Source organism: Lithobates pipiens, unplaced genomic scaffold (genome assembly GCF_037356315.1).
Source record: "Lithobates pipiens isolate NorthernLeopardFrog02 unplaced genomic scaffold, aLitPip1_a1.2 Scaffold_8, whole genome shotgun sequence".
Taxonomy (NCBI): domain Eukaryota; kingdom Metazoa; phylum Chordata; class Amphibia; order Anura; family Ranidae; genus Lithobates; species Lithobates pipiens.
The window spans coordinates 145,787,455-145,806,264 of NW_027507903.1; the positions used below are offsets into that span (position 1 = coordinate 145,787,455).

The 18,810-nt window shown below is 41.3% G+C and overlaps 1 protein-coding gene across 1 annotated transcript in view; it reads left to right on the plus strand.

Annotated features, from left to right (window-relative positions):
* EXOC4 (exocyst complex component 4) overlaps positions 1-18,810 on the plus strand; it is a 716,245-nt gene that overhangs the window by 485,120 nt on the left and 212,315 nt on the right. Inside the window, exon 13 of the mRNA XM_077471880.1 lies at positions 1,773-1,928. Within this exon, the coding sequence (XP_077328006.1) occupies positions 1,773-1,928 (156 nt within the window). The remainder of the gene's footprint in view (positions 1-1,772; positions 1,929-18,810) is intronic.

The following is an 18,810-nucleotide window of genomic DNA, read 5'->3' on the forward strand; positions in this document are numbered from 1 at the left end:
CAGGCTTGTTGTGCTGAAGTTGAATAATAGATCTACTTGAGTACAACTAGCCTGCCCATAAATGAATCAAAATTTAGTCGGTCCCTGCTGATCCGGCCATATTTCGATCCATCCATGGCCAGTTTTAGTCAAAGTGCTGTGAAATCCAAAATTTTACAGCAGGGGTATCCAAACTTTTTTCGAAGAGGGCCAGATTTGATGAAGTGAACATTCGTGAGGGCCGACCATTTTGCCTGACATTCTTTGAACCATTAAAATTTGGTCTGAGTGTGCTCGTTCGAGCACTAATACACTGCCCAACAAGAATTCTCTTGCCTTTGTGGCTGTGTGTGAGTAAAGAGATGAGCTTGGGCGTGTTATTTGGGTATACTGTATTTATTGGCATATAACCTGTACCTTCACTTTAAGAGGGAAGTTTCAGGGAAAAAAAAGTACATTTTAAATAAAGAACTGTGAAGCAAAATAAGGGTCAGTCTGCCTATCTGCAGCACCACCATTGCCATGAATGCAGCACCCACCATTGCCAGGAATGCAGCACCCACCATTGCCATCAGTGCAGCATCGGAGGGGACAGGGAGGGGGGCGAGATGAGCGCCAAAAGATTACATAGAAGAAAAACTCCTGTTTTCTTGGCTCCCTCTTTAATACAAAGCCCCGCTTCCTATGATGGACAGAACGGTCATCCAATGGCAGTGCAGGAGACAGAACTTCCTATTATAGAGGCTGCCGTGTAAACAGGAAACTCTTTTGTGTCTACGACTCTCGTCCCACCTCCTCCCTGTTCCCTCCAAGGCAGCCAGCTTATATATATTTTGTGGCCATGTTGTTGGGAGATCGTTGGGGGCCACAAAAGATATATATGTCCAAATAACCAGACAGGCCATTTAAAACCGCAACGCAACTACCAAGCACCTACATTTGCAGCCATCAAACCACAGGATGCAGCACAATTTTAAAAGTCTTACCTAGAGTACTTTTTTGTGCGTTCATTCATATTTGGCAGCCCATTAAAATGAATGGGCTGCCAAAATGTACTGCTCAGGCACACATGCATGCACAAATGCATGTGTTATGGTGTGAACCAACTGACGCTAAAATAGGAATTACCCTTACTTTGTAAAGATCTTCTTTCACTTCCTGATGTGGAACCATCAGAACAGTACCCAAAGGAAAATCTCCCCAATGAGACACATGCAGCAATATAAAACTGACATGAGATTCAACCCTTTCCTAGTGTTCTCAAATACTGAAAACACTGTTTTGACTACACATAAACTTTAACTTGCAAATTTGGAGAGAAAGGGAAGGTAGAAACCTTGCTGGTGAGACTACAGTTATCAACATGTCTACTCTATTTTATATTTCCACATCCCTGTTAACTGTGTCATCCAGTGGCTTCTTGGACTGCATGACAGCTCCAGTGAGAAGATATATACAGTATGTTTTCATTTTCCCATGTAGCATTAAAAAAAAAAAAAAAGATTGCCCCAATAGCAAATTTGGAACTTCTTTTGGGGACCAAAGGTTTACATGATGTAATCATTAAACATAACTAGAATTTAGCCATGTAATTGTATTCTGTTCCAGATGAATACTCTGCTCCTTAGAATCTATGGTATACTTTGGATATGTAATATACATTCTAAAATTTACATATGTATTCTTTAACTGTTGTTTACACAACACAATTGAAATAGTCTGCATTCTGTTGTATCCCTTATGTCAGATGGTCCAGTCTTTAGATGTGGTCTAACCTACTTGTTTTCCTGTAGGAGCGTTGTTCAGACAGATGAGAAGCTGGTGATAAGTGCTTCTTGGGCAAAGGATGATGACATCACTAGACTACTGAAGTCCCTTCCCAACTGGCTGAATATGACACAGCCAAAACAATTAAGACCTAAAAGAGAGGATGAAGAAGATTTTATACGGTACGTCAGTTTAAAATTTCAGTGACATATTTCAAGGGGATGCAGACCACCCCAACCTCATGTTTGTTGCAAATGCCATAATTCAAGCTCAGAGGAAACAACTAAATACACTGCAGACATACAAACAACATATAGAAGATGTTTTGTTCACAGGTGTATATAACTGTCTATACAACTCAATTTGGAGCTGGCTCCCTGCTAATGCTGGCTTGCATCTGGAATTTGTGAACATAAGTGGAATTTTTAACTAAAGTGGAGAGTTAATAACCAGGAGTTGAAAACAGGAATTAAGATAGTCTAACCTGTAAGTAACATCTTAAACTTCCTGTAAGTTATTATATTGTAACTGGGAAATGAGTGCTAGCAGGGTTGAAGGTTTTGCTCAGTGCACAGTGTGCCACATGTATGCAAAATTGGTGCAACAACTCCAGGATAGATACCACTGTGACAGATGTAAGCGGGTTGCTCTTCTGGAAGCTCGCATTAGAGATCTGGAGGAGCAAGGTGCAACGCTGGGCAGAAAGGGCAACCTTGAAAGGGGTTCTCTGCTCACTGAGCAGGTGGTCAGTAGGGTTGATGTGGAGGGTGGAGGGGCAAGTCAGGATTATCAGGTAGGAAGATGGGTTCATGTAGTTAGAGGGAGTGGAAGGGTCTCACAGAAAAGGAAGGTCAGTCCTGTGTTTGTGCATTAAAACAAATTTGCCAAGTTGAGTGAAGATGTGGAGGTGGCAAACAGAGGTGGCAGCCCTGGATGTCACTGCTACCCCTAACAGGTGGGAGAGCAGCCTATCTAGTAGGGGTGGTGAGGGGATTGTAGGTAGGCCTAGACAGTTGGTGCTTATAGGGGATTCTCTAATCAGAAGGACTGATAGAACAGTTTGTCGCCAGGATCGCCTCAACCGGATGGTTTGCGGTCTCCCTGGTGCTAGGGCTCGGCATGTAGTGGACCAGGTGTATAAATTACTGTTAGGGGCTAGGCATGAACCAGCTGTCTTGGTCCATGTTGGAACCAATGACAGAATACATGGAAGGTGGTGGTTCCTTGAGGATCAATTTAAACTAGGCTGCAAGTTGTAGGGAAGGACCTCCAAGGTGATATTCTTTGAAATATTGCCTGTGCCATGTGCAACACAGGAAAGGCAGGGGAAGATTAGATAGCTGAATGCATGGCTTAAGATCTGGTGTAAGAAGGAAGGGTTTGGGTTTCTAGAGCATGGGGATGACTTTTCATTTCGGTGCAACCTATTTGCTAAAGATGGTTTGCATCTGAATGGAATTGGGGTCTTCTGTGCTGGGGGAGAGGTTTATGGTAAGGTTGGAGGAGTAGTTAAACTAGTGGGGGGGGTGAACAAGAATTCCATCGGGCAGACAGGTCAGTTAGGGGTCAGACGTTAATGGAGGGTGGGATGGGGATAGATGGAGGGAGGGTTAAGGCAGGTGACGAGAAAGTTCCTATGTTACAAACAACCATTGTAAATTATAGTGTCGTTTGTACTACTAAAAAAGATATACAAAACACCAAAGCAAAATGTAATAATTTATTAAAGTGTTTGTTCACCAATGCCAGAAGTCTGCCAAGCAAAATAGGGGAGTTGGAAGCTAGCTCTGGTGCACGAGGAGAACTATAATGTAATCGGCATTGCTGAAACTTGGCTTAATTCCTCACATGACTGGGCTATTAATATTCCTGGTTATGCACTCTTTCGGAGAGACAGGGTAAAAAGGAAAGGTAATGGGGTCTGTCTCTTTGTCAGAAGTGATCTCAAAGTGAGTGTGAATGAGGACCTAATTGATGGAGATTGTGATGTAGCTAAAGCATTATGAGTGGAATTGCATATAGATATGAATAGTTCTAAGTTGCTCAAAAGTTACTCATTGAAGTTTTTTATAGACCCAATGTTAAACAGGAGGTGGAGTCTCCACTCTTTGCACAGATGGAAAGGGCTGCAAGGACTGGGACATTTATAATAATGGGGGATTTTAACTACCTGGAAATTGACTGGAGTAATCGAACTGCTGGAACAGTTAAAGGGCACAAATGTATAACCCTATTACAGTACAATGTTATGGTCCAGTTTATTGAGGCCCCAACTAAGAATGATGCTCTGTTAAACCTGGTAATCTCAAACCACACATAGCTTATTACCAATGTTAATATAAAGGAACATCTGGGTAGCAGTGACCATAACATAATTTCATTTGATGTTAGCTGTAACCAAAAATCACATACAGGAAATATAAAAACACTTAAGTTTAAGAGAACAAATGTTCCAAGGATAAGGGCTACTCTCCAAGACATAAACTGGGAGGGAATATTTGCATTGATGAACACAGAACAGAAATGGGAATTCTTAAAAAAGACTGTGAACTCACTGCAAAGTATATTGCCATGGGCAATAAGTTTAAAGGGCTTAAAATAAATCCTATGTGGCTCACGACCAAAGTTAAAAAAAAGCTATAAACAATAAGAAAAGTGCTTTTAAAAAATAAAAAAATGAAGGAGCACTATTGTTGTTTAAATGTTGCAAAGAATATAACAGAGTATGTAAAAAAGGAAATCAAGGATGCAAAAATTCAAAACGACAGATTGCAAAATATAGTAGGACAAACCCCAAAAAATTATTCAAATATATTAATAGTAAAAAGGTAATGTCTGAGCATGTCAGCCTTTTCCAAAATTAATCTAGAATGGGTGACTGGGGACAAAGAGAAGGCAAATTTATTAAATACATTCCTCAGTTCTGTGTATACAAAGGAGCATGGGGGAGCTCAAGTCCATAATGGGGATTGCATTGACACAGCCCCAAATGATCCACAATGGCTCAAAAGTGATATAGTCCAGACATATTTAGACAGAATAAAGGTGGATAAAACACCTGGACCAGATGGCATCCACCCATGGATCCTATAATTATGCTCTGTCATTTCAAAGCCTGTGTATATAATGTTTAGGGACTCATTAATGATGGGAATAGTATCTTTGGATTGGCGTAGGGCCAATGTGGTGCCTGTATTTAAAAAAGGGAAAATAAGTCTTTACCATGTAACTATAAACCTGTTAGTTTAACTTCTATAGTTGGGAAGATACTGTAGAGTTTAATAAAAGACCACATAGATGAGTTATTGCTGGAAAAAATAGTTTAAGCGACCGACAGCATGGATTCATGAAAGACTGAGGTTCTCAACAAATCTGATTTCTTTTTATGAGGAGGTAAGTAAAACCTTGGACAGAGGGGTGGCTGTGGACGTGGTATACATGGATTTTTCAAAAGCGTTCAATACAATACAAGGCTAATGTGTAAGGTAAAGTCTACAGGCTTGGAAATATCAGTTTGTAAATGGATAGAAAACTGGCTAATTTACCTAATTCAGAGAGTAGTGCTTAACGATTCTTACTCTGAATGGTCTAAGGTTATCAGTGGTGTACCCCAAATTTCAGTGTTGGCACCTTTACTTTTTAATATCTTTATAAATGATATTGGGTCTGGGATTAAAAGTACCATTTCAGTCTTTGCAGATGACACCATGCAGTGGAATAACGTCCTTACAGGATGTCTCGTGGGGGCTAAGAAAATGCATGAATCATACATACTAGGGGGAGAACAACTGGGGGGATTCGTAATGGAGAAAGATCTGGGGGTTTTGGTAGATGATAAGCTCAATAACAACCTGCAATGCCAAGCTGCAGTTTCCAAAGCAATTGAAGTCCTTTCTTGTATTAAGAGAGGTATGGACTCCAGAGAGAGAGCTCTAATTTGCCCCTGTACAAATCAATAAGACCTCATCTGAAATATGCAGTTCAGTTTTGAGCACCAGTTCTCAAAAAGGATATCGGGGAACTGGAGAAATTGCAGCAAAGGACAACCAAACTGATAAGAGGCATGGAGGAGCTCAGCTATGAGAAAAGATTAGAGGAACTGAATTTATTCTCTTGGGAAGAGAAGATTAAGAGGGGATATGATCAACATGTACAAATATATAAGGAGTCCATATAGTAAACTTGGTGTTGAGTTGTTCACTTTACGGTCAACACAGAGGACAAGGGGGCACTCTTTACGCCTAGAGGAAAAGAGATTTCATCTCCAAATGCGGAAAGGTTTCTTCACAGTAAAAGCTGTGAAAATGTGGAATAGACTCCCTCCAGAGGTGGTTATGGCCAGCTCAGTAGATTGCTTTAAGAAAGGCCTGGACTATTTCCTAAATGTATATAATATAACCGGGTATTACCATTTATAGGTAAAGTTGATCCAGGGAAAATCCGATTGCCTCTTGGGATCAGGAAGGATTTTTTTTTTTTATTCCCCTGCTATAGCAAATTGGATCATGCTTTGTTCCTCTGGATCAACTGTGTTTATAGGATTGAGTATATGGGATTGTATGATGTTATTTTTTATTTTTATGGTTGAACCTGACTAACTATTTAACTATTTTCCAAAGATTTTGTAGATTGTTTTTAGCCAGTCTTGTGATCCCGCATCCCTACCAAAAAGCAACGTCAGATTGGTGACCTTACTTTTTTCTCAAATGCAGTTAGGCAAAACAACTAAGAAGCAGCATGCAGATGAGGTTCTTACTATGCGGTCTCCTCCTGCAATTATTTTGAAAATGTTTACAGCGCTGTGCAAAACACTAGAGTCTCAATTGGCTGCCCCTTTCTCTCCCTGTGTGAGGACTGCTGTGTATGATGTCAAGACAAATTCAAAACACTGTGTTTTAGAATGCTATAGAGAAGAGATCGCTGTAAATAAACAAGTACAACTTATGTAGGTGGATTTGTTTCATCTCTGTATATCGCTTGTGGTCTGTCACTTCAGTGAGAGGGTTCGAACCACTTTATTACCTTACTTGGTATACAGCTTCTTTATCTTTTAATCCTTGTCAATTTTTTTTTTTTTTTAAGCTGGTGCCATGACCTCGAGTTTCCTGTTTCAGAGTGGTTGTTTTCTCATACAGTGTCCTATAGAGTCCCCTTTGCTTGCAGGGACTAGATTTGTATCTCCTTATACTGTTTGCATCAATAGAAACACACAGCCTCCATAGTCTAGGACAGTGAGGGCGAACCTTGGCACCTCAGATATTTTGCAACTTCTTTTCCCATGATGCTCATGTACTCTGCATTGTAGTTGAGCATCATGGGAAATGTAGTTTGAAAACATCTGGGGTGCCAAGGTTCACCATCACTGGTCTAGGATCTAAAGGCACTCCCCTGCCCCTCCTTTTTTCCGCTACTTTCTTTAAGCTAACAGTCTGTCTTGAGTCTGCATTATTCAATGTTAAAGTGGAACTTTCTCACTCAATCAACATTAACTATTTTTAATCGTTATGCTGCTAACATTAGTAAATTGATAGGAAACTATATCCTATTTACTCTTTTTATTATTTTATTATTAATTATTAAATGTTTTTTAATTTTTACATTTCTTTAGTTATATTTTAGTTTCCAGGTCTAGGCAAATTATATTATGCACCTCAGGAGTCTTTAGGAGTAAAAGAATGTTTTTCCCAGTGAAGCACACCCTCGTGCCTGCATGCATACCTGAGCTAAGGGCAGATGGATTTCGGGAAGTAAATACTACATAAATCATCTGCCCTTACTCAAGATAGCCCCGGACAGAAATGCTAGTGGGGGCGGGCTCCAAAGTTATTTCTTAGCAAAATAAATCATGTAGACAGGATTGATGTGTAAGTTTGTTTTGAATATTAAAAATGAATTAAAATGAACTTGCCTTTTTGGTTAGTGGTGTTCAGATGCAATTGTAGTTTAATTTTAACTCTGTCCTATGAAGACACGTCGTTCAGAGAAACCGCATTAGGAGCAGGAGCCAGCAACATTAAAAGTTGTAAACTGCAAAGGCTGGTTAAAAAATCGAAATAAATAGTTTACTTTTTATTTGATTGTCTTGAATGTGCTTTAAAAGCTTTACATTTAGGTGAAAAACCTTGTGGCGCAGACTCCCCTCTCACCCCCCCCCCCCCCTCCATACTAACCTAAGCCCCATCCTGATCCAGCGCTATGCATGAAAGCTGCAGCTCTCATGGCTTTGTCCCTCCTCCCTGGCTGTCCCTTTTTTCCTTTTTTGATATACAAAGTGGTGTAATATCCATAGTTGCCATTCCTGTTATTATTTAGCATTTTCCAACTTCTAATTTTAGAATATATGTTTTTAGCACTGCACAGTTGATCTAATATTGTAAATGAGTTAAGTTGAAATAAGAAGCAATAGTTCATGTTAAAATTTAAGCAGCGTTTTAACTAATAAAGCTGTAGCTTACATATTCCACATGTATGCCTTATTTGATAGAGCCAAAAGCACCTTTCAGAATGAAAATACATTAATCTTTCTGATTAAATAATGCCAGGAATGTGTTGTATAATCAGATGCTGATTACTCATTCTAATGCTTTTGATTGACTATAGCAGCATATATTTTGAGGGAATAGCCTCCTGGCCATCTTTTTCAAATATGGAAAACAGGATTTGTTAGAACAATTTTTGTTTGATTGCAGACCGTAGGTTGTTGCAGATTGTGGTTTAAACAGGGAATGGTCGTTTTGCATTAATCTCTTGTGATAATCATTTGATACAAAACTTGACAATCAACAGAACACTAGAGTATACAATCAAGCAATATGGCTCTGCTGTGGAAACAAGCGGAATGAGGCTTCTGAAACACGCCTAGGCTTACTTGCTAAGCGTGGACACATGCTTGCTTTGTAGAGAAAATGCAACCCTGACAGATAAATCTTTTAAATCCGGTATCTGATACACAATTACATTTTTGTATATCAAAATGTAACTAATTCAAGAGCCTGGAATATTTAAATAGAATTATACCAGGGTTCAAAATTGCAAGTCCTTAGCTACTAGCCAGGCTTCGAGGGTTACTCGCCACCAGTTGCCCCACCCAACCCATACCCTGCCCCTAAACATGTCCTTGTAAATTATCTCATGATATCACACGTAAATGTTTTATGCAGAATTAAATGACAAAAATAAATATTAACAACTTTATCAGTGCTCCTCAGCACAGCCTCACCTGTGCCCACCATTGTAGCCTCACCTGTGCCCATCAATGCAGCATCACCTGTACCCATCAATGCGGCCTCAACTGTGCCCATCAATGCGGCCTCACCTGTGCCCCCCATTGCAGACTCACTGTGCCCTCCATTGCAGGCGAACTGTGCCCTCCATTGCAGACGCACTGTGCCCTCCATTGCAGACGCACTGTGCCCTCCATTGCAGACGCACTGTGCCCACCATTGCAGACGCACTGTGCCCACCATTGCAGACGCACTGTGCCCAATGAAGCCTCACCTGTGCCCATCGATGCAGCCTCACCTGTGCCCATCGATGCGGCCTCAACTGTGCCCATCGATGCGGCCTCACCTGTGCCCTCCATTGCAGACGAACTGTGCCCTCCATTGCAGACAAACTGTGCCCTCCATTGCAGACGAACTGTCCCCTCCATTGCAGACGAACTGTGCCCTCCATTGCAGACGAACTGTGCCCTCCATTGCAGACGAACTGTGCCCTCCATTGCAGACGCACTGTGCCCTCCATTGCAGACGCACTGTGCCCACCATTGCAGACGCACTGTGCCCACCATTGCAGACGCACTGTGCCCACCATTGCAGACGCACTGTGCCCACCATTGCAGACGCACTGTGCCCACCATTGCAGACGCACTGTGCCCACCATTGCAGACGCACTGTGCCCACCATTGCAGACGCACTGTGCCCAATGAAGCCTCACTGCGCCCACCATTGCAGCCTCACTGCGCCCACCATTGCAGCCTCACTGTGCCCAACATTTCACACCAACACTTAACCATGCTTCAAATCTGGTGATTTCCTCATCATCATTTCCCATTTTACATCACTTCCTCTTAAACTACATCCATTTACAATAAATAGAAGACCAACACACACACAGGGCATTTGCCAAGTTTCATTAAAGCTTCAAAAACACATTTAAACACAAGAGCAACATCTAAAGTTATACATTGTTTTTCTTTCAATTAGGGATTGGAATGTTTGTAGTCAAGGAAATATATCGTCACAGCATGCACTTTAAAGTTATAACATCAGCATTGTAATAACAATACAGAAAACCGTTATATTTGACAATCCAAGATAAGCTTATTTGAAAAAATCTCTTTGTGTGAGTTCTGCCTGGCTGCTGGACATCTCTTTTCACAAATTCTTGGATTCCCTTGGATTCCAAATTCTTGGATTCTTGGATTCCCAAATTCTTGGATTCTTCTCCTCTTCTGTTTACTTCCAGTTTCAAAGGACTACATATCCCATGGTACTTTGCTGCCCGAAAGTAATGATTCCCGTACTGACTCTGACTCCTGAAACTCCTCTTCTCAGCTCCTCTGTAGTAAAGAAGGCAGGCTCTGTGAATTCAGTAACAGCAGTGCCTATAAACTGGGCATAGTGAATATGTGTCACAGAATTCAGAGGTAAATGTGTGGCGATCATCACAAAGTAAATTTACAAAATAATCATTCGGATTATTAACAATAGACTAGGAATAATTTAAATACAATGTAGAAATGAATATATGATTTTACATTGTGTTTTGTGACCATAAAACTCCTTTAAGTGCTAGACGTCATTACACGTGGGCTACAAAAGTACCCTAGACACAGCATCAGGATTGTACTTCTTAATGTGCATTTTATCTAAAAACCTCAGCTATCTTTAATGGGTTAAACAAGCTTGTGCCAGTTTGCTGTGCATTTTATGCATCCAGCCTCTTGGCACAGTAAAAGATAGATATATGTATTGAGCCTGTATCCTGGCTATTGATCTGCGCTGCTCTGCAGTTTTCTTATCAATCCAGCATTCAAGGGTTCTGTGCTTGAAGTTTCAAGTTGTGGGATGCATGAATCAACGGCGATCACCCAGGCAAGGTAAGCAGCCACGGTTTCAGCATATTAAGCACATTTTGCTCAGCAGGGCAAAGAAAGGAATAATGGACGGATTCTCCTTGTATAATTAGTTTTTAAAGCCCTGAGGACTGTTTGGCACTTGGTGTCCTTCAAGTCACATAAAGGTTACCTCTCATTTCATTAACAGAACAGAATTTTCAGCCCTGGAAGTACATTTATTATTAGCAGACTTGACTTTGATGTGAGAGAACAGAAGAGGAAGAGACGCAGGAGGCATAGCAAATCATTACAGCTGTCCCCTGCACAGCCATAGTCAAAAGGCATATTCAGGCAGCCACAGTTATCAGCAAATGATGGTACAGTGACTGTTAACTCTATTAATGTGAAATACGGAGACTAAACACACACGTTTAAATTGTGCCTTAACTGTTACATTTAATGTACATAATAGCTTGCTTGTCAATATCAGAGTGGGTAAGACTTAAGGCAATATGTGGTAAGACGTCACTGCATAAAAATGTGTTGTATTTTCAGCTGCACTTGTACATCTTTAGTTAGGCTTAAAAGTGTTGTAGAAGAATCCAGACCACTGTTTTGTGTGGTGAAAATATAATCCAAGTTTATTAAACAAATGTACATATCAATTTAACAGCAAACAGGAAACTACTAAATTTACATTTCAGTATATGTATATATATATATATATATATATATATATATATATATATATATATATATATATATATATATATATATTATACTATTTTGATAATTTCTGTAGACTTCCAAAATCTGTGTTCCCACAGAACAATTCCATTATTTAGCCATAATAAGTGCACTTTGAGTAAGATAACCCAAAACAGCCTTTCTCAACCTTTTCAACACAAAGGAACCCTTGAAATAGTTCTCCAGTCTCGGGGAAACCCTACTAAAAATTAGAAATCTTCAACTCATGATACATTAGTGTGAAGGTCAGTGGGAAGAATGGTCCTTACACTTGTGGTCATTGGGAAGAATTACCTCCTTACAGATAGCTAAAAAGATCCATGGTGTCAGTGGGAACTTATCCGAGAGGCAGAAATGGCCCAATGTTGAAGGAACCCTAAGGTTCCACGGAACCCTGGTTGAGAATCACTGACCCAGAATCTCTTTTGCTTGTCCCCACATAAGTATTACTTTGACACATTCTTGTTTGAAGGCGCTGAGGGTAACAACACCATAACCATTAGGCCTGTAGTCTGGCTAAAACCATGTTTGAAAAACCCCAACATTTCTCTCTACGGTTGTTCCTAGCAGGCAACCATATCTTACTAAGGCAGGTCATAGACTTTGTAAATTTGCAAGATTCCTCCATCAACAGAAACCCTGTATTCTCTTCCCGAGTTATGGCAGATGCTAGTGATAATCTAAAGCAGGGATATGCAATTAGCGGACCTCCAGCTGTTGCAGAACTACAAGTCCCATGAGGCATAGCAAGACTCTGACAGCCACAAGCATGACACCCAGAGGCAGAGGCATGATGAGACTTGTAGTTTTACAACAGCTGGAGGTCTGCTAATTGCAGATCCCTGATCTAAAGTAAATCTGGCAGGCTGGTTGTATCCAAGCTGATCGATTTGATTAACTTGGTGTCTTCAGCCTGTCCATACATATTTCTAATCTCTGCCGGTTCCTGCTGAACCAGCTGATATTTGAACCATCTTTGGCTGGCCTAAGCCTCTTCTATGGGGTGCTACAATACTGATTTGGTGTAGCAACATTTGTGGAAGAAATTTATTGAATAAATTCATAAAATGGTTATAAAAGCTGCAATAATGATTATAATAATAAAAAAAGAAAATCCAACATTTTATTAAACCAGGTTTCATTTAACCCCATTCTAAAAAAATGGATCCCGCTCACTCTCAACCAGTTGTCCGTCTATTGCAACTCTCTCACCTATCTAAACGTTCCCTTATGAAAAATAAATATGCATCACTCCTTCTCTAACACCAGTTTGCATATTTGAGCCCAAGCTGCCAAAATGACTATCTGATATATTATATAAATACGCCATTGTGTCTATGAAGGGCTTGCAACATAAAATATGTAACTAACATAAAGTGCAGCGCTAAAATTAAATATTGAATATTGCTTTATCAACATACTATAATGTACAATGTGAATTGTGATTTACATGTCCAACCAGATGATCAAAGTACCATCATCCGATTATTGACATAAATGCACGGTGCAAAAAATTCATATATGTGAAACCAAAATAATTTATCTAGTCCCATTAGTGATTCAAAATGCCTATTCATTCACATATGTTCATGAGAAGATATCCAGGAGTGTAGAACTAAAGGATTCACCACAATCTGGGCATCCACCACCCAGTAAAGAAGATTGAATACACTTACCAGACAGCAGCATAAACCAAGCATGTAGTGTCAAAAATCAAGATGCGGTCACGAGAATGGTATCCACAGGTAAAAGCAGTGTAATGCCAGCTGAGCCACTTATGGCAACATCAACCAATCGTATAATGGTAAGGATCAGAATGTTAATCGGCAAGATGGTATCCAAAAGTGATAACATTTCCTACACAAAAGAACCGCTTGATAGGTTATAGGTTACGCCATCCATAAAAAAAACAGAAAGCCTCCACATAGTGTAAAACCGTTGATTACAAATGTATTAAAAATAGAAAGCTTTAGATAAATTGCAGAATATTCTGCATTAATGAATATCCCCTTTGTGATCACAAAAGCATAACAAATTCAAGGGGAAATTCAAATTTGATGAGTCCTTTCCATGCCATTACTCCCCTTCAATTGGACGTTGTCAGTGTTTTTTTTTTTTTTTTTTTTTTTTTTTTTTACTTTTTTTGTAATTTTACTTTTAAATATTTTTTCTTTCATTAAAGTGGATGTAAATCCACTCTCATTCTTTCTAAACTACTGCCATAGTGATTATCTATAAGGATATACATGCCTCCTGCATGTATCCTTACCTGTCAATTGTCTCCCCTCTGTCTGTCATGAGACCCGAAAAACTGCACATTCTGTGGGCACATCTGTTATCTGGAGCTTGGTGGGTGGAGTCGTGATGTCAGTAGACTCCCCACCCACCGTTACACTCCTCTTGGCCAGGCATTGATATTTCTTACACTGAACTTCTGCTGGTCTTGTGGATTATGCCCCATGATCACTAACATCCAGTCAAAATTAGGAAAGTCACCACATGACTTCAGCATGCCCAATCATGCTGAGGTGTGGAGCAGCCAATCCTGGGAGAGCTGGAGAAGAAAGGAGGAGGGAATCTGAAGTACACAGAATGTCTGTCTCACACTCGTGCATGAGATACTGTATGCAAATTGCCTGTCACTCACAGCAAGGGGGAGAAACTAACTCCTATGACCATTTTTATCTCACTGAAAAAAAATATAAGAGGACTGCTCAGAACTGGAGTAACTCTTTGTGGCAACTCTTTTCGGGTTTACATCCAATTTAACCCTGTTGGGGGGGAGCTTTGGTGAGATATCGGGTCTAAACAGGCCCCTGACATCTCCCCTTTGAGACAGGGAAAGGGACTAAGGACACAGATTTCCTGGTCCCTTTCTCAGCAGCCTCAGCTACACTGAAGATGAATGGACAGGAAACGGTGTCTCCTGTTCGTTCATAAACTGAAGCAGAGTATGCACATTTTATGATGCTCAGTTATGAATGCCGTGCATTCGGAAAAGGAAGGAGCTGGTAAATGACATATTTACCAGTTCCTTCCTCCGCTCTCCATTCTGACAGATCTGGGGCAGGGGGGACCGAAGAAGGACAAAAGAGCAGGAGCAGCACAGGGGGGGGGGGGGGGGGAGGTGGACTGGAGGAGGACACAGGCGACAGTCATGGGTGATCTGTGCGGTGGTGGGGGAGTTTAGGATTAGGCATCGGAGCATTTGCACAAGTACAATTACTCGTACAAATGCTCGGTATCGGCACAGATACAGTACTAGTGTCTGTATCGGTACAACCCTAATTCTTGGTGACTTACATGCCGAATTCTACCTGATTTCATAGAGTCTCCTGTCATTCGTGTGACTCCTTGGCTCTCTCCTCTCCCCATCTGACAGCTCCAGTGGGTGGGGCTGAGAACTCCTGCCGACGTCAGCCGAGGAGGAGAGAGCAGAGGAATTGGGTAGAAATCTATTTTTTTTTATAAAGCACAGACACTAGGACACGTTAGCTAACGGAGAGGATGTTATAAACATAACAGTTTTATTTTTAGGAGTGGGGAAGGGAGCAGAGCTGCACTGGTAAGAGCTGGCAGGCAGGGAAGGAGGGGAGTGATGGTGAGAAGCACAGAGGAGGACACAGGAGAGCTGCGGATGATGGACTCATGTAAACTGACCACGGTGCCAGGGCTCAGATTAACAGTAGTCAGTTTACAGGTGGGAGGGAAGAAGCAGGCAGGATCAGCCAGGTATTTCAGGTGATACCGAGGGTTAAATTGCACAGCACATGCACTGTGCTGTATAACATGCTTTAAGGGGACAGGATCCTTTTTTTTTTTTTTTTTTTTTTTAAGGTAACAAACACTTTTAACATTCTCATTCATTTTAACAGCCCAGCTATACTTCAACTTAACCTTAATCAAAGGACGCTCACTTCCACTCAATCCGATGGTAACACCTATGACCTTGTATCCATCTCTGTACTCCTTATAACCTCACCAACACCCCTTTTTCTCTCTCTGATCACTATGGGTGAGCTCAGACGTGTTCGCATGGACCACGTGCAGAGCCCGCCAGGAAGTCGGTGCAGCGCTGCGCTAATCACAGGCAGTGAGACATTGCATCTCTGCACCCGCACATCGGGGCAATGTCTGACTGCCTGTGATTAGTGCAGCGCTTCGCCGACTTCCTGGCGGGCTCTGTACGTGTTCCATGTGAACACGCCTGAGCTCATCCTTACTGATCACATTCTTTTCTGTTTCACAGTGTCCTTGTCTTCAACCACCTTTTCCTCCATGCAGCAAACAGATACCAATAGAACCATTCACCACTTTAACCCTTTGCTTCTCTATTCTGCTACTGATCACCTCTGTAACAAATCTCATCCCTGTTCTGCCCTGACATGGCTACTTCTGTCTACAATGTTTATTTTCATTCTCAGTGGATGCATTTACTCCTCACAGAATCAGGCCCTGACCATTAAATCTGTGCAAACTGATAACAGCAGAAATCTCAAGAGGCATAGCCATGCTCATGAGCAACTGTGACAAAAAACGGAATCCCTGCAAGACTTCATCCTATCTAAATCTGCCTTCCTAAAATACAATCCCTCCCTCCATGCTGCCATACAAAGCTACTTTGTCAGTTGTATTAATACTCTGTCATCCAATCCTTGTTAGCTCTTATCTCTCACCACCTCCACCCATTAACTCGCTCACTCCCCAAGACATTGACAATAACTTAAAAAATAAGATTGAAGCCATTTGTGAGGACCTCTCCACTGTACAGATATCTTCCCCACTTAACATACGCTGTCAACAGTACTTTCTTCTTTTGATCCGGGTTCTACAGAAGAGATTACCAAACTTTTCTCAAGTGTCCACCCAACCACCTGGGCCTTGTCCCCCCACAACTACTACAGTCAAGCTCTTCCATTATCCTATAGCCTCCCAATTCTTAAATTTTTCCCGCTCTATTGACACCTTCCCCTTCCCTTCTAAAGCATGCATAGATCATCCCCATATTAAAAAAAAACCTCCCTAGACCCCCCCCCCCCAGTCTGAACAACTTAAAACCCATCTCCTTCCTCCCATTTACCTCTGAACTTTTAGATCACTTAATCTACAACTGTCTGAGCTCCTGACAACTAACTACTAAAACCAATGGCCAGTACTCCATAATCTTACTACTGGACCTTTTTGTTGTCTTTGATACTGTTGACCACTTGGACTTAAAGTGTTACTAAACTCACTACAGTAAAATCAGTCTGTATATGCAGTAAAGCATACTTGTTACACTCACTGTGGAACCTAAGGGGTTAATCCACTGTATTGTGTAAAATGGCTGTTTGATTCTGTTTTCTCTGATCGTCCTTTCCTTCCACTGTCCTCTAATAATTTAGTGTCCAGCAACTTCCAGTTTTCATCCGAAAGTGCATCATAATAGCGCAATGTGTGTTTACATTGCGTCATACTAACACAGGGCATCTCTACTGCACATGTGCAGTCGTCTTGGGAACGCTGGTTATTTCCATATTATACACGATAAATTGGTCCCTCCACAACCACTTGGCACGGTCCTCCAGATGAAGCCACGTGGGGGGTGGCGAAACTAGTAGAGGTGGAGCCTGGCATTAGACTTTTATCCCAACTGAGTGAGACTGTTCTGATTATATTATCAATGCTTTTAATCTTTTAAATAAATGTGAGTTTATTGCTAGCTGGGGAGGAGAGGTTTCATTACTAATCCCTCAGATACTTCACTATAGGAGGCACTTTTTATTTTGTTTCTTTCGTGTATTTTTGCATCTACCGGTTATAAATGCAGATTAAGGTTTGAAGCAACACAGTGGATGGAAGTTATACCAGTTTTAGATTGTTTTTTCTATTCCTTGAGCAAGTAAAGATCACTGAGGATCCCTTGGAGGGAGTATTGACACAAAGTGCAAGGCATGTCTGACCCCTTGCAGGGTCGTGTAAAGGAGGTGAGTGAGCATTGCATGTGGTGGTGGGAGCACCCTGGATGAGGAGGTTCTTTGAAGAAACATCACACACATTTTTTTCACATCATTTGAAGAATTATTTTCTCTGTTTTATTGTTTGGACTTTTATTATTTGCAATTATTACACATACTTCACAGTCAGTTATTTATATTCATATAGTTTGTAACATAGTGCAGCACTGTCACATTTAGCCGTTTATATTTACTAAAATAATTGCATTTCCATGTTCTGTGTACTGTGGTAGACCAGATCTAGTAAATGCAGGGTCCTGGGTTCAGTAACACTTTAACTAGTTGCCGCCCGCCCCGCCCCACCCGGTGCGGCTCTCGTTCTGGGATACCGTTATATGACGGCATCCCAGAACGGCCGCTCTCGCGCACCCGTGGGGGCTCGCGGTGCAGCGATCGCGGCAACGCCATGTTGTTAGGACACAGCGCGACCCCGCTCTCTGTAAAGAGCCGTGCCTGAAACTCTTTAACCATGTGATCGGCTGTGTCCAATCGCATACGGTCACATGTTAAACACGGAGATGCCATTAATCGGCGCTCCTCACCTCACACTGACAAAGTGTGTGGCGAGGAGAACCCATCAGTGGCATCTCTTCACAGGAGACATCTACACATGTAATCAGAGCACTGATCATCAGGGCTTTGATTACAATAGCGACACCAGTGGCAGCAATTAGTGCCCATTAGTGATGCCAGTCCCATCTGGCTATCAGTCCCACCTATCAGTGCTGCCCATCAATGCCCATCGCTGCTGTCCATCAATGCCCATCAATGTCGCCCATCAGTACCGCCGCTCCATGCTGCCTATCAGTGCCCATAAGTGTGGTATATTAGTGCCTCCTCATAAATGACCTCCAGTTTAGCCTATCAGTGTCCACCAGTGCCGCCGTATCAGCGCACATCAGTGAAGGAGAAAAAATTACTTAATTACAAAATTTACTGACAGAAACGAAGTAAAAAAAAAAATTTTTCAACATTTTTGGTCTTTTTATTATTATTTTTTTACTTGATAACCTCTCTTCGCTCCTAATACCATCTCTATGCTGATGACACCCAAATCTATCTCTTTACTTTTCATCTCACTCCTTCAGTATTCTCTTGCATTACTAACTGACATTGCATAGATGTCACACTACTTTCTCAAACTAAATCTTTCTAAAAATGATCTTGTAATTCCACCCCCACCCCCTACCTGTGCCCTCCTCCCTGGCTTTTCCATCAAAATCAATAGTGCAATTATCAGTCCCTCACTTCATGCCAGGCTAC